This window comes from Ammodytes marinus, assembly GCF_949987685.1.
Source record: "Ammodytes marinus genome assembly, chromosome: 16".
Classification (NCBI taxonomy): domain Eukaryota; kingdom Metazoa; phylum Chordata; class Actinopteri; order Uranoscopiformes; family Ammodytidae; genus Ammodytes; species Ammodytes marinus.
This window is the reverse complement of record NC_137220.1, coordinates 10028891-10044899: the sequence shown is the minus strand read 5'-3', so window position 1 is coordinate 10044899 and position 16009 is coordinate 10028891. Positions and strand designations below refer to the sequence as shown.

At 39.1% G+C, this 16009-nt stretch overlaps 1 protein-coding gene across 1 annotated transcript; it reads right to left on the bottom strand.

Moving 5' to 3' along the window:
* Nucleotides 1-13404: 13404 nt before the first annotated feature.
* On the bottom strand, nt 13405-15780 carry elfn1a (extracellular leucine-rich repeat and fibronectin type III domain containing 1a; the record flags this gene model as incomplete). The annotated part of the gene is made up of 1 exon (XM_080044771.1): nt 13405-15780. One exon carries the CDS (start codon nt 15778-15780, stop codon nt 13405-13407), a length of 2376 nt encoding a protein of 791 aa, XP_079900897.1.
* Nucleotides 15781-16009: the final 229 nt, after the last annotated feature.

Sequence of the window (16009 nt, the reverse complement as noted above, 5' to 3'; positions counted from 1 at the left end):
TTGCTTCTCTGGATTTCCTCCTTGTTTGGACTGCCTTCTTGTGCCTGACTGTGAGCCTAATAATGTGGACACTGATTTAGTTAATTCCCTTTTCTTCGACCTGTTCCGCCTCAGTGTCTGCAATTGGGTCCCATTACCTTGTACACACATCCTTAACATCCGCTTTGTCTTAAGAAAGGTACAATCAGGGAATTTCAGAGACTTGCTTTATTGATTGTTTGTTTCTGTAACATTACTATACTCTTAGCTACTGTATTAATGCTGGGGATAGGACAACTGTAACAGGGTTTATACAAAATTGACGATCACCAAATGTACAGTGGTCCAATCTTGAAAAAAAAATAAAAAAATCTGAGGTACGACCAATTGCCCCTTCAGGCAGCAATGCTAACCCCTATTAACAGGTTCATCCTTTGTTAGAATGATTGCACGGCAGCAACTAGCAATCATTCTCCTCATTGGTTAGATTCATCAGGTAATCAAAAATGTCATGAAAAAAATACTCACATATAGCCAGTTTGTTTGAAAAACAATACAAAACAATGAACACCATTATTAATCTGAATGAACAAACAACAGTTGGATTGATATTCTCGAGTGCACAATAAAATACATTTATGAAAATGAAAACAGTTTTTTACGTATCATCAAAACAGCCAACTGTACGTAGGGGAGAACAGGGTAACATGTCACACGGGTTGGTTGTCACAATCGTTATATCTCGGAACCAGAAGGTGCTGTTTGTGAAATGTTGGTATGTAAATATCCAGAATTGGGATCAGAGGTCACCTACATAGTCTTCCTTGGAGTTAGACTGCTGAATTTGAGGTGAGAGGACTGTTTGTGTTTTTCATGTCAAATTGAAAATATTTAGCTCCTCAGTATTTTTCTTCTAGGCTTTTAAACAATGGGTTTATAAAAATACACTTACCACCCATAAAAAGTGTGAAGGGTAAACTATAGTTTAGATTGTGGTTAGCAAGCTAATTAGTTGTCAGATGGTTGTTGGCCTTGATTCTAGCAAGAAATTCAAGTTGGGGTTGGTTGTCACATTTATTGAGGGTTGGTTGTCACATGTTGTCCAAAGGCTGCAGCCAGAAAAGGAACCCAATAACGAAATAAATTGTCAAGCTGTATCCTCACTGATACCCCAGAGAAGGAGAGAATAGAGCAGGAAAAGGCAGCTAGCATGCAAATGAAAAAAGGGCAACAAAATCAAAACAACCCAGTGCATCCCAAACTAGACCAGCTGCCAAGGCTACAGTAAGTTATGTAGGCCTATTTGTCAACTTGACAATGCAATTCAACTTTCAAATTTATTTCTGCTTTCTTGCCTTCTTTTTAAGGTTATTCCCATTAAGATAACATTGTGACAAACAACCCCATAGTGTGTGACAACCGACCCTTTGATGGGGTTGGTTATCACAATGTGTAAGGGTGTCTTTGATGATTAATTTCTTTTTTATTACAATAAGATAGAAAAAGTGAGTGGTACACATTTCAAGCCAACACCTTAAGCTTCAATTTAATTTAGGAATGACTATTGAAAGATGCTTAGGTGATGAGCAATTCTCACTGGAGTAAAAAGTGTGCCTACTTACCCCGTTCTCCCCTACTGTGTGTGCGTTGAAAAAAAATATTTTATTTTCTTCTTGGCGCACAGGATACTGATAGTGAGGAGATATTCACAGATTTTGATAAAAAGTGATTTTGACAACAAGCGTTCTCCAGAATCACTGAATCTGCCCATGAGGGAGCTGCTGGAAGAAGAGCTTATTGAGTATATTCAAATTGTAGTTTTGTTGAACTCAATACACGTCATGACACATTAAGGGTTTTGGATGGTGGCGCTAGAGGAAAGGTGGTTGGACTACCATCACATTGAGAGACATCCTCTGGGGAACATGAATATCCTCTGCTAATAAAGCTGTGTGTTTGGAATATTTTGTTTCCCTCTTGGTCATCCTCTGTGCACCCTCTCTCTCCCCTGACGTGCTGCTCTGTCCAGCTGTTTCTGAGCAGTATGGGCAAAACAAGTATTTCACAATAAATGAATCCTGGCATGCTGTGAGTGGATGTATCCCAATACAGCTGGGCACCTGACCCACTCACCTTTTCTACAGCAGATTGGCCTGACAAAATAGGGATCATTCAGGGGGACTGGGATCAATAACTCTGGCTGGACTAACACCTGGAGGGGATGGGCCTCTCAAATGAAAGCCAATTACAGACTGTTCTGCCTTTGGCCTCTGGGTGAGGGAGAGAACAAGCCGATCTCATTGTCTTAATCGCATCCTGCGCTTTCCTGGCACTGAATCATTTTAGCGTTTAAATTGTTATTTTTACTTTTTCATATACGTGACATTACTGCTAAAAAGGAGAGAGGCTCATTGTTGACTGAACTTGTTTAATATGTTTGTCACAACCAACCTTTCCTCACACACCTGTAGCGGGAAAACAATATTAACGATGGCCGTGCTACATTTAGCTGTCTCAGTATTCCATGCCAATGAGCCAGCATGGACAATACCAGGACATTAGTACTGAAGTACTGAAATGGAATTGAGCGATTAATTAATGCTATTAGTTACTGTCTAGAAAGGTATATTTTCAGTAATGTGCATTGACTGTATTGTAGATTGCAATACTAGCACTAATGGTACCGCAGCCCGAAGGTGGAAAACACAAAATAATTGAGTGATTAATCTTTAGATTGTTAAATCAGTTTTCTTTCTTGATTAATCTTCCCTGAAATGCATCGGTAGCGGTAGTTAACTTCACCTTGGAATATTAATTTACACAGCAGGCTTGTACCTTCGACTTGTCGTCAAAAATGAAATATTTTCTAGTCACATGATGACTCAACCTGGACAGTGACCGTTAATACAAACTATCAGGAGTGAGGACCCTAAAACCTGAGCAGCAGAATGGGATTCAGCCCTCATCAAGTAGGCTATATGCCTTTCCTATTGTGGCATATCAAAATGTCTTAAATTAAAAAGACAGTGATTCAATAATGTGCTGCACACATTTGCAGATGTTTTAAATGAAACATTATATCATACTGCAATTGGTTAAATACCTTTTATATAAGTAAAATAATATTAATAATACATCTCTGTGAATCTCTAAATCTATTTGGATTGTATATGTACTCATTTTGAATGACCACTACCTTTGTAATTTTGTTAATGTTTTTAGTTTGAAAATGACAAGATATATTGAAGCTGAGCTGATAGTCATCATTTTCAACCTTGGGTGAAAAAATCCTTATTGAGATGTGAACTAGATTTTTGTCTTTCCTGGAGGACTTCTATGGTAAAAGAATGTCAATTAAAATGTAAGATCTATCCTAGTGAGATACCCACACTATAGCTAAAGCAATAAAATATATTTTAGATGACTTCAAACCTCCATATCAGTCCATACCCTCTCATTTACTCAGAGTGGTTGGGGGCCTGGGCCTATCCCAGCATGCGTATAGTGAACACTGCTGGAGAGGTCGCCATTACTGTAAGGAAAAATCCCAGAGCCCCTCTTCTCGACACAACACATGGACAAAGTGTTGGGATCACTGTCAACACTTTCACTAGAGGCAATGAATTTATGCGCTGCCACCTACACTTAGCTACTTCCGAAGAATTTCAATGTCTTGGCATGCCGAGGATGCAAAATGAAGAAAATAGCGTAATTTCAGTCACAATGGTCAGATGAGTCTCATTCGCTAATCAGTGGGAGTGTTGTTGTTAATTAAGTAGAATGCAGAGGCAGTTCAGTCCAAATTATCACTTGTTTTTACACAATTTATCCTTCAGTTTCTGTTGCGGTGACAAAGCAACTTATAAGACCCAAAATACAAATATACAAAGTGCAATGATATCTTAAGTATAAGTATTTGCTGATTTGAATAGGTAAGAATGCACTGCCTCAGTATGAGTGCCATAATTGTTTTGTTATTCCTGAGTGCAGTTTGTTCTTCCCTGTCGGAATTAATGAGAGCGGAGGTTGTGCCAATGAAATGGAGTCTGATTGGCCACTCTTGGTGCCTCCCTACCAGGAGGTGATACTGGTAATTGGCTTGTTAGTGAATTTCTCAACAAAGAGACTGTTAACATTTCTTGTTGCAAAGTCAATCAAACAAATGAATACAAGAGAAACGCAAACATGGGCAAAATGTCTTCAGAGAGACCCAGAACAACCACAAAAAGACACAACACTTTTTCAAAGAGACACCAAAGAATGGCTTGAAGACTCTAAAACAGCTGTTGTCATTCTGTGTCACTCAGTCTGTTTGTATTGCTCGTGTCTCACAATCAATCTCTAACTGTAGGCTTTTCGCAAGTTTGATATTTTGTGCTGTTATTTCATATTAGCATTCCTACACTTGTTTATTAGGCAAATGTTATTCTAACTATTAATAATGTACTGTTTATTATCGCCAAGAGGAGTTTTGACAATTTTTTGGACTAATTACCCTAAATATGCCCCGTGCTGTGCGACTTTTCCCCTCATTCCCTTAATTTTGATTAGGTGCAGATGTTCCATTTACATTCATCAGATTCCTCTCTTACCAATATCTCTGTTCTCGTTCCCATCGCACTCTGATTATTGCTCAGATTCATATGTTGAAAAAAGGGTACACAGGAATGGTCATTTCAGAATATGTAGCAGCCTGCAGAGTGAGACTGCATGCTAATTTTAATAATGGCACTTACTTCCTTCTCCGTGTGATTCATCTATGGGAATTATAGAGATTTTTTTTGACTAATGGAAGAGAGAAAAATATTAAAGTATTGTATTCAGAGAACTCTTCGAATGCTTTTGGCGCATGACGGAAAGTATCGTTTCCCAATGTATTGCAATCCAAGTAATTTAAAATCATGATGCTGCTGCTGATTTCATTCTCCTCTGCGCCATAGTCATGTCACATGTCAAAGGCTGCAAATTGAGTTGATAAGTCTAAAAAAAAAAAAACTTTTTCAGAATTTGTAACTCATACGGATAAAAGTTGATTCTTCTAAAGGCATACCACCATCACAAACTTTATAAATTGACGGCTATAGTGTCTTTATAGTGGTTTTAAATCCAGGTCTTCAAGAGAGCTGAACATCAATTTTCATTCTAAATATGTGGGCGTTAACAAATAAATATAATGCTGTTGGACATAATTAGATAGTGATTTATTAAATAAAATCTTTCCCAATCTTCTGAAATGATGTAACTATCAGGGCAATCATGGCAGCTTCCAGAGACTTTCTGATTGCGGGACAGATTAGAGGACTCTAGTATCAGTATGCATCAGAGCCTCTTCCAGGAAATAACAAGTGCCATAGCAATCAGACACACGTCCCCCGGGAAAGAAAAAAAAGAGGAAAGAGTCCCTGTGATTGCAGCGTTTTGAGATCAAAACACAGCTCAGAGAGAACGTAGCTATATGGTGAATTCCCAACTAGGACAAAATCACCAACAAAGTGCAAGAGAATGGAGTGTAGCGTTAGTTGTCATCTCAGCATGTCAGCTGACAGCCAGCTTCCGCCCCTAGCACACCATTGGCCATACACTCAAGTCGCGCCTTATTTAATCTGTGCTAGCCTGCTCACCCCACCACCTCCTTGTTTACTGTATTTGTCAATCAATGTAATTTCTGTTGTCATTGACGCTTGTTCTGTTCTACACCCTTGATGCAGATCTCCTCACCTGTCGGTAATCCATGTAGCTCATGGAGGTCAGAGGGATGGCTCTCTCTGCCTTAAAGCTTTCCACTTGTGCGCGTGGAGGGTGTGGAGATCCTGGATCAGAACCATACCGCCAAAAATAATTACTGCAAAGTATTCTGCTAATTGAAATAAACTTCTATTTTGACTAAAGTATTCCTGACTGAAAAGTAATTCACAGTGTGCTCAGGATCTTGTAGTGACACATAGAAAAGCAGCACAGCAGCAGGATATCATTCTCTGCCCTCAAACGAAAATGTTTCATTGAAATTAAAACATTGAAAACTTTGATGTAACTGTTAGTACTGTCGTTTTATATACTTATACGTAACACTAAAAGCCCCACATTGAAACCAACTTTCAAATTTTATAAAATAATTACTGGTACTCAACCATTTTTGTTGTGCATTTTAATGCCAGGGTTGACTCTGCATTGTGCCAGGAATTCAGTCACGTTTATTGTATTATCTACACCTGTGCTTTTGGCGTTGTGAAGTCAAAATGTATTTCATAAAAAAGGCCTGTTGTTTTATTCACCTCCATATTTATACACAGACCAATGCAAAAACAACATTAATGCTTGCTTGTTAAAATCAAATGTTTCTCAATGGTTTTAATCATGTTTTGTGAAAATGTTAATTTTATTGAATGAATCACTGATCAACTTCATGTTGTTTATAAGGAAGACAAACATAAACAAAGGAAAATTTGATGTATATGCAGTGTGTGTATATGTATAAATATCAAATGCAATTTTGAAATGTGCAAATAGATTTCCGGTATTTAATAGAGGCAAAATAATTAACATGCTTCTTTTCAATGTTGGTGAAAGGAAATGAGCGGATCCGGTCCATTGTTAGTTTGTTAAAAGGGGGTGCCTCACCTCTGAATTGAGTGGGGTGAACAAATTCATAAAGGTACAAGGGGGGAAATAATTAAAGCCTAAAAGCCTTTTATCTTCCTCAAGAATGAAACTATTGATTTCTTTTCTTCCCCGCTCAGCCGCCTCTCATTTGTGCGGTATGATCAGAGGACTCTTTGTTTGGCAGAGGGAGGACCTGAGATGAGGGGAAGAAACAGGTAGGCTCATTAATGCCAGAAGCAAAAAGTTCCAGGGAACAAGAGTCATGTGACCTGTGTGGGCGCCACATCTCATATATTCTAGAGTGTGAAAAGCTCTTTGATTTGCTCTCTCACTTTCATATCGTAATGAGCCGTTCGCTCTCTCCTGCTCCAACAGCTAGTATACGCTCAGCAGTTCCTTCTCCTTCTTCTCTCCACTGCTAGAAGTGTTGACTGCTGGTCCCTGTGTCCTGCCTCGGCACAGTGCTCATTTGAAGGATCCTTTACTTGTTCTGCTTGACGATCACTGCCGCCGCTGCGCCCCGTGTATTAATGAGCGGGTCTTCTCGGCTCCTCAGAATCATCCATCAGCATAAATATCCCCTTAACAAGAGTGAAGAGCTTCAGTCCGTCAGCATGAAGGCGCTCATAGATCACAGGCTTCCACACACACCCCTTGGTAGAAACATGACAGATTCATTCTCAATGCTCTTTCTAAGTGTGAGGTGAATTAGTAGTCATATCATCATATTAAAATAAATTTTGAAGTTTCAATTGCAATGGTGTACATCCACCCTAGACCGTGCTGGTCACTGTACACGTCGATGGAGGATGCGTTTGGCCTTGTTCTATCATCCCCCAAAGCAGCTTAATAACCCAGCCCAAACTCTTCATTATATTGGCTTATTTGATCTTTGATCTCCGTGCAGATCTCCTTTTAGAGCCTCTGTAGATGCTCCGGTCTTCATAACTGACCACCCATATCCAATTAAATCTTGAATTTGACAAGAGCTGAGGAACTTTTGGTGTTCACTCTCCCTCAAGAACTTCAAACCGGAGGCCTTAGTCTTGCTCTGCTGACGGCTGAACTCTGTCTACCATGTCCAGGGTTTAGAGAGACTCCATCGCTTAGTTTAGAAGAAAAAAGATGGCGGGCAGGGTGTTTATTTACAAAAAATGATCTTTCAGATATTAAAGTAGGACTTTTCGGAATGTCTTCAAATGAAATGAATATTTCTGGCTTGTATTGCACCTCAAGGATGATCTTTTTGTGGCTTACACTGTTGCTCTTCCAGTGAAGAAAACCAGGAACAACATAAACAAATGTGTTTTGGGATTACACTGATCTTTTTTCACAGCAATATCTACTGTAACTGCTATGCTGTGTCCCCTAAATAATTTGTTTGTTCAGGCTCAACATAAACCCTGGGGTAAAGCCTCAGTTCTGTGATCAGCATACTGCGCCCTGTTTTCTCGACTGTGAGCTTGGAGCTCAGTCGGTGTAGTTTTTGAAATACCTATTATTCCCCACATAATAAACACTTTTTTTGATGGACAGCAGGGGATTTTGGACATTGATACATCCTGAGCTGCCATTCAGCTGAATTTATTATTTTTCAAATGACTCAAATATAAGCTTATTTCAATGTTGTGTGCGGTCAGAGGAGTTGAAACCTCATAACATGGCTTCCTCCTTGAATTTCATGATTGACGCTGTGATGCTATTTTCAAAGATAACAGTGCCACACAACCATGCAGGAAGCACCACTCATGCTTTACGATGACAAATCTGGTATCCAAAATATATTACATTTCTCTCAAAAGTTTCATGTTTTGATGGATTATCAACCAACAATATCTCTGTTGAACGGCCTCCAAAGTAGACCATATAATTATGTAGCCATGCTTGTTGCGGGGTTCTAGTGGTGACAACCAGTCGGTCCTTCACTTTTGTTGCAAATAAATTGCAGTATGAAGGCAGCTAAAGCAGCACTGTAAACATCTATTGATGTCTGAGGTGAGTCGAGCAAGGCAAAGCAGAATGATTACTTCTTTGTTGATTGTTGAAGTTCATTGCATTTTTACAAAAGCAGTAATGAGCAGCTCCCATGTCGTGTACAGAGTGCGAGGCAGGTTGCATGTGGATTGGCTTCAGCTGTCACCTAAATTAATTGGCAGTATACAGTAGTTTGTTAAGAAAAGAAAATGTAAGTGAACCAAGGAAACTTCAAACACAGGAGGAGAACGTGGAGGAAGAAGAAGAAGAGGACCAAATGTATCTAATGAAATTTGTGCAACATTAGTGGACCACCCGCCGTAGCTGTGCAAGAGTGGATTAGACATTCAAGGCGGTTCTTCCAACGTTGTCTGTGATGTGGATGCAATTCTCTGGCCAGATCCAGCTAGGCAAAGAGATAATGTCTATTTTCTATACTGTTTTTTCTGTTTTCTTTATCAAATTTGATTTTTATTTGTATCATTATTTCTTTCATTTTTAACCTGTACTGGATACAGTGTTTTTTGTGTGTTGTTGTTTGCTGGAATAGCAGTGTTATGCACACTACTGCAGACATGTTTTGTTGTGATTCTCCATGATGACTGATTTAGGTTCATGGAGAGAAATCAATGATATGTTCTGATGATACACTGTAATCACGGTCAAAGCTGGGACCAAGGAAGTGGAAAAAAGCTTTCAAATGAAGCCTTTTATCTCCTGTCATATTTGCAACCGAGCTCCTGCCACACAGGTTATAGGTGTCATGGCCTATAACCTGAATGCTTTTAGTGGATTTCTGCTCCTTTCCTCCCAGTGTGATGGGTGAAAAATGGTAAGGAAAGACATCTAGACCAAGCATTTACTGTTAGCTGTATTCAATACCTGAAATATACTGTCAAAGAACTATAGCACTGGAAATCTCACCAGCAAACATCACATGGTTTGATTGGCCAGTTATACTGAAAAGAGAAACAAAGATAGGGCAACCTAGCTTATAGCTAACTCAGGTACTGCATTAACTCTGGTACTGCATTATGCCTGTAAAATAAACCATTAAATAAATACTTACACAACAGCATTGGTTCAGAAAATGCAAGGTAGCAGACGTAACGTACGTGAAAGGGGATGATAGGTTTTTTTAGTCTATGTTGGTGCACAATCGCTAGCTGTGCAAGCTCAGCTGATCTGTATTAACATGTATCTTTGGTGCACTGGCTATTATAGCACATGTGTCATCATGATGGGCAACAAAATCTAAAACAGGTTGGATAAAAAAAATCCATGTGCTCAAAGTCAAACTCTAAATGTGTTCAGGAGAAAATATGATGAAATTACTCAAGAACAAAAAGGTTCATACTTAAGACAAAGGTTCAATCCATAGTGTAGATCATTGGATTAGAAAATGGAGCACCTTGCTTGACGAAGAAAAATGGCTCGGTACATTTTATTTAATTGTGACCAAGGGTGAATTTCTCTTTAAATAATTGAGGTTACACAGCTTTTGCCAAAATAATTTGCTATTGTTTTATAATATTTATATATCAGGCTTTGCTTTAGTAAAACCTCATGCAGACAACATTCCTGAATCCATCATGGTTTCAATGTCCACTGAAAAACCCTATCTCAAAAGTGGAGCAACATTTTATCGTGATATATAATCATATTCAAATCCAGTTTGCAGCATATTTGAATGTGGCAACAGCTGGTTTGTGGCAGTAAGTTTGTCATCTCTAACATTCTGTGTCATCACTCATCTCAAACGTCAATACACCTGATCCAACACCCTGATCACACTGCACAGCTGTTGTCATTAACCTCAATTTTGTTTGCTTTTTTCGGATGCTGTGGTGATCAGAAACTAATCATTTCATCTGCAGCGCAGAAGCTTGGTAATGGCAATTGGTCAACATTGTATTTATGAGCCATGATCAAATGTCATACTTATTACATTAAATGACAACACAAACAGCAAAATATGTAACACTAACCGCATCATTAATATATAAGGAGAACTGCATATTAAACGTTGGTATAGCTTTTTGTACTATTTCTAAATAATATTAATAAAATAAATGTTGTCTGTGTATCAAATTATATATATATATTTTCTTTTGTTTTAACCCTTTAAGTGTGGATGTCAGTATCAAACTCATAAGCCCTGTGTTGGTCAGGCCTCTGCATATTGGTGTTGAGCGATGCAAGCACTTCTTGCAAAAATGGACCCGTCTCATAAAGTAAAACTAAGTGATTTTGTCCATAAGTCATAATAAAGATGCTGAGTGTATGCTGTATGTGCACCCTTAACTTTATTTCACAGTACTTTGTCTGAAAGCAGATAACATATTATTAAGAAATAACATAAAAAAAACACATTTTTGTGCTCTTGGTTATTTTGATGCACTTGAACAACAACTGTTGATCTTTCTAAATGTTTTATCAACACTTTAAACTCTTAGACACAGAAGTGCTACAATATGCAGTATAAAAACAATTTGCTAAAAAGCTAAAATAACTAGAAACCTGACAGCTCTCAGAAGATACTGAAATGCTTTTATAAAAATAACAACAAATGGAGACTTGTCAACAGTATCAACACTGAAAGAAAACAAAAGGAAATGTACAGTTATACACATATTCCAAAATCTTAAGGCGGTTGAAATATTAAGTCAGACAACCAAGTTAACACTTTGCAAAGTGCTTACATAACATAGTCACATCAGGCTCATGAATGCTTCATTACACATTAATGAATAATAACAGCGTCATGACACACTTGCATGAAATGGACGCAGTGTTATGACACAGAAAAAATACAAATGGGCTAACTAATGCCTGCAGTGATGCTAACGTTCTCAGTGTCTAATGGAACAAAAAAGGATTGATGAAAAGATATATCACGGGATAAATGAATTCCCTCGGGTCAGCTCTGCTTTCATATTGAAGACTCTCTGGTCGTTGGCTCAACACACAGTACATAGAGTGTGTCTGTCATTCTTTCATGTTTTTTTATTTATAGCTATACAACTGTTCATTATTAATTCCCACTCAAAGGGCTGATGTTTTTGTGCACTTTTTTGAGTGTGCAAAATACGGCATAGGACCAAAACTGAAGTTATAGCAAGAAACAAGATAGAAAAAATGGCTGATTTAAGGCTTGACCCCAAATAGCTATTCTCTCCTTTTTAATAAACCATATCTTCTACAATGACAATACATTTAGATTAAAATTACATTTTTATAATACCTCGAATGGGTATGATAGTAGAAATACATTATTTATTGCTCATTCATAGATATGCAATGAATCATTATGAGCCTTTCTGGAATAAGTTATATGCACATCTTACAAAGAAAAAGCGTTACAGTAAGTCTTCTATTTACTCAAAATGTCTTCATGATATACAAATTCACAGCCAGTTAGTCAGAGGATTCAGTTTCACATTCTCAAATTTTACTCTAGCATGTTGATATTTGTCTGATACGCAGCTTTCATAATATACAGAAATATTTAACAGCCTAGCACTTTAAAAACAAAATGAAACCTCTCAGCAAGCAACAAGGCCCATCCAAATACCAAACTACTTTCCTGCATTTATCGGATCAGACATTATGCAATATAATACACTGGAAGAAATACAGAAGCAACAGAAAGAAAAAAAAACAGTCGTTAATAGCATTAAATAAATATCTCCTTACATAAAAGCTGCCATAGACAGACCAGAATATGTATCTGTTACATTCATCCATTGAGCTCTCCTGCAGGGAAGAACAGCTGTCTCTGCCTCAACAACAAGTGACAGAGTACAGCCGCCTTCCCCTTGAAATGTTAGTGATTGATAGTAGGCTTTCAATATCATATCCTGTATGTGGATATCATTGATTCCCAGTGTTTCCAAATTTGAAGGAGTAACTGATACAATACAAAAAAAAAAGTCAACATTGACATACTGCCGTATGTTAATACGATTCCCAGACTATACAGAAATATTGTAAACATTTCAGCTATTTCTACTTTGGTTCTAGAGATACAAATGATGGTTTTTGAAACTTATGACTGAGACCTTCTTTACAGCAGGTAATAAACTGCATCTTGCCCACATGAAGTCAATCAGATTCCCGCAGAGTGAATACAGAGCTGTGTTATTAAGAGGACATTAAAAAAGAATGAGTCTGTATCTTGTAAATGCATGTAAACGCTTAAAAAAATAAATGAACAATAATAAAAAAACAGGCTGTGACGGTTAAAATGACAAATACTCTGACAGGTTTAAAGTGGGACGTGCTGTTCTTCAGCAACAAGTCATTCGAAATGAACAGCGCTCCATTTGATACAACCTGATTCATCCACTAATATTTTTCAATTTACACAGCAAACATCGCAAATATAGAAACCCATATCTGTACATAGTTTTGTTAACTTAAATATATGCACGGAGGGCAGGAAAACAGTTCTTTTTTAATGAAGGGTCCACGTAGTCCCTCAAAAAATTAATGAGGTTTCAGTAGACATTTCTTCATAAAAGTAGTTTCATAATTCACAACAGCAAATCCACTTTCACAGGACTTGACCATGCGATACCCAAAAACCGTATAATCCATTGTAACATATATATTATTAATCTGCAATATATTTTCTCTTTAATAGATAGAAGTTTTCCCGATGAATGGTTTACATAATATAACAAATTCAAAGTATAGTTTACCCCATTTTCCTCACATTCAGAAGCGAATGTGATACACGTGAGTGAGTAGTTGATTACAATATGGTAGTTTCCATTGATTGAATTGTCAGATGAGGTTCTTGTGTCATTTCTGCAATGTATGGTTCATTTTTAAAAACACCTAAAGAGGTTATGATTTATGTTGGGCTGATACACCTTTCCAGTAGTCTAAAATATCATGCAGATCCTCATCCTTTGCAAACTGGACTTTCTTCCGCAGTGCATGACCAGCAGCCATGTACTCGTCATCTTTGTGCCGTTTGCTCCGGTGGAGTTTGAGCCGCTCCCAGATGGTGTGGGAAGGTTTGCAGTAGTACTCGGGACTGGAGGAGTAGCTTAGATTGTGATACTGAGAAGACAGCTGGGAATATGCCAAGTCTCTGGAGCGGGAGTGAGTAAGAGGCTCCAACATGGAGGACTTGTGGCCATCAGGCCCTCCAAGCTCCTCTATCTGCACATCGGGGTATGAGTGTCGGTGGTTACTGTACTGGCGGATCTTCTCTGCCTCAGACCTCAGGATGGCGGCAGCAGGTGTAACAGTGAGGATGGTCTCTCCTGTTGGGGAGGTTTTCTCTATGTACTTGGATTCAGCCCGATAAGGCCTTGGGCTTCTCATGGGCCCTCCTGTGGCAGTGCTGGGCCTCTTTGGTGAGACATCAGAGGTCCGATGCCTCTGCAGTGAGTGGTGGTAGCTGTCCATATAGACTGGGGACAGGAGGCCAGAATTGTTCTGTGGGTGTTCTGATATTAGTACATGCTGGGGCTCTGCAGTGGACACTGCTCCAGATTTTCCCCCTTGAAAAGAGGTGGATTCCGACTTTAGAGCATCTATGCAGTTGTTAATTATCTGATTTACTTTATCCACCTCTTTTGCAATGGTGGAAATCTCTGCCACCGACCCCTGGCTGTTCCCAGGCATTCCCATGTCACACTCCCTGCGTTCATGGTGGTCCATGCTTCGCACCTCCATGTAATTTCCCTTCATCATTTTAGGATTTTCACTTATCTCTTGAAATTTGTACTGCTCCATTTCAGCAGCAGATGGTAAGTATGGCATACGTCCCATGCTCTCACCAGCCAACAACTGCTTCTGAGACATTCGAGACATAGTCCCTCCCTCCAGTTCTTGACCATATTTGAGTTCCATTATGTTTTTCTTCAGGCTACCTGCTTTTTTGTGCTTTTCATCTTGCTGACGCTTTCTTCGCAAGCAATAGTAGACCACACCTAGAAAAATAACCATGCTAAAGAGGCAACCCAAAATAGTCATAATGTAGTGAGTAGCAGTTGCATTGTTTACAACTTTATCCTTTGTCCAAGGGCCAGTATTGATTATCAGACAAGTGTGGTTGTGTCTTAGAGAATTACGTATCGAAGCAACACAATATGTGTAGTTAGTGTGGGGTTTAAGGTTTTTTAGTTCTATGTCCTCCTGTATATCTTTCAGGTTTTGAATATCTGTGAAAAAGCTGTTATTGTACAGAACCAAGATGTACATCTTCTTGTAAGGATGAGGAATCTGAACTGTGATGGTTGCACCTGTATTCAATACTTGCTTCAGTTTCATCAGAGGGACTACTTCCTTCACATCATTGTCGGTTGTACTGATGGTAAACTCTTCTGGTTCAGTGCCTGAGGGACAGTCTTCCATCCCACAAAGTGTTGGGTCTGGTGGCGGTGTCGTGGGCTCATTGGGCAAAGCAATAAATGGTGTCACATAGTCATCAGTGCACACAGTGGTGAGCATGTGAAGTGCATTTCGAAACGTTGGATTGGTAGGATTCTGGCTCAATAGACTATAACCAGAGACGCCAGGTGGAGAGTCGCAGACCATTCGCTCATTTGTCCTGTTGGGGAAAACTGAAAGCCATTTGACAAAACCAAGCAATTCACATGAGCAGTTGAAAGGATTTGTGTACAGCTCGCAGGTGGTCAGTTTAGTCAAACTGGTAAAGGTGGATCCATCTAACTGCTGGATTCGGTTCATGGAAAGGTCAATGTTCTCAATATTGGGGCATTCCCAAAAGGCGTTGGGTGACACAGTCTCAATCAGGTTTGCTTGGAGGTAGAGGTACTGCAGCTTTCCTAAACCCCTGAGGACTCCCTCTGTCAAGTTCCGCAACTTGTTGAAGCCCATTTGAAGGACTTGTAAGTTAAACTGAGCAGAAAAGGCCCCATCCTCTATGTAGGAGATGTCATTCTTCGTCAGGTTCAGGTAGGTCAAGTTGGCAAAGCGACTAAGCGCAGAATAATGGATACTTTTGATTTTGTTTTCATTCAGACGAAGGTCCACAATGGTGCTGTTGATATGCTGTGGGATGGCCTCGTAAGGTGGTTGGTTTTGGCTACAAATCGCAAGCCACACAAAGCCCTTTTCACCCTCAATTAACCAGCAGTCCCCACTGACTCTGCCAATATGAGTCAAATATACAATGGCCACAGACCAGAACAAGGCACTCTTCACCATGCCTGAGCTGTAGGCCATTGGTGCTTCTCTGAGAGTCATATGAAGAGCCCAGAAAAATGAGAAGGTGTTGGGAGTTTTACAGCTGTGACAATCCAATCGGAAAAACAGGTGGATGCTCAACTGTTCTCAGAGCCAGAAACAGTTCTTTTATTTGTATCCTCTTCATTGATGGATTTTACTGTCCCCATGTACCAATCAGAAATATGTGGAGTAACTGCACTTTTATGCTGAGTTTATTTCATTGAGGTTTGCCTGCAGTGAGTTAGTG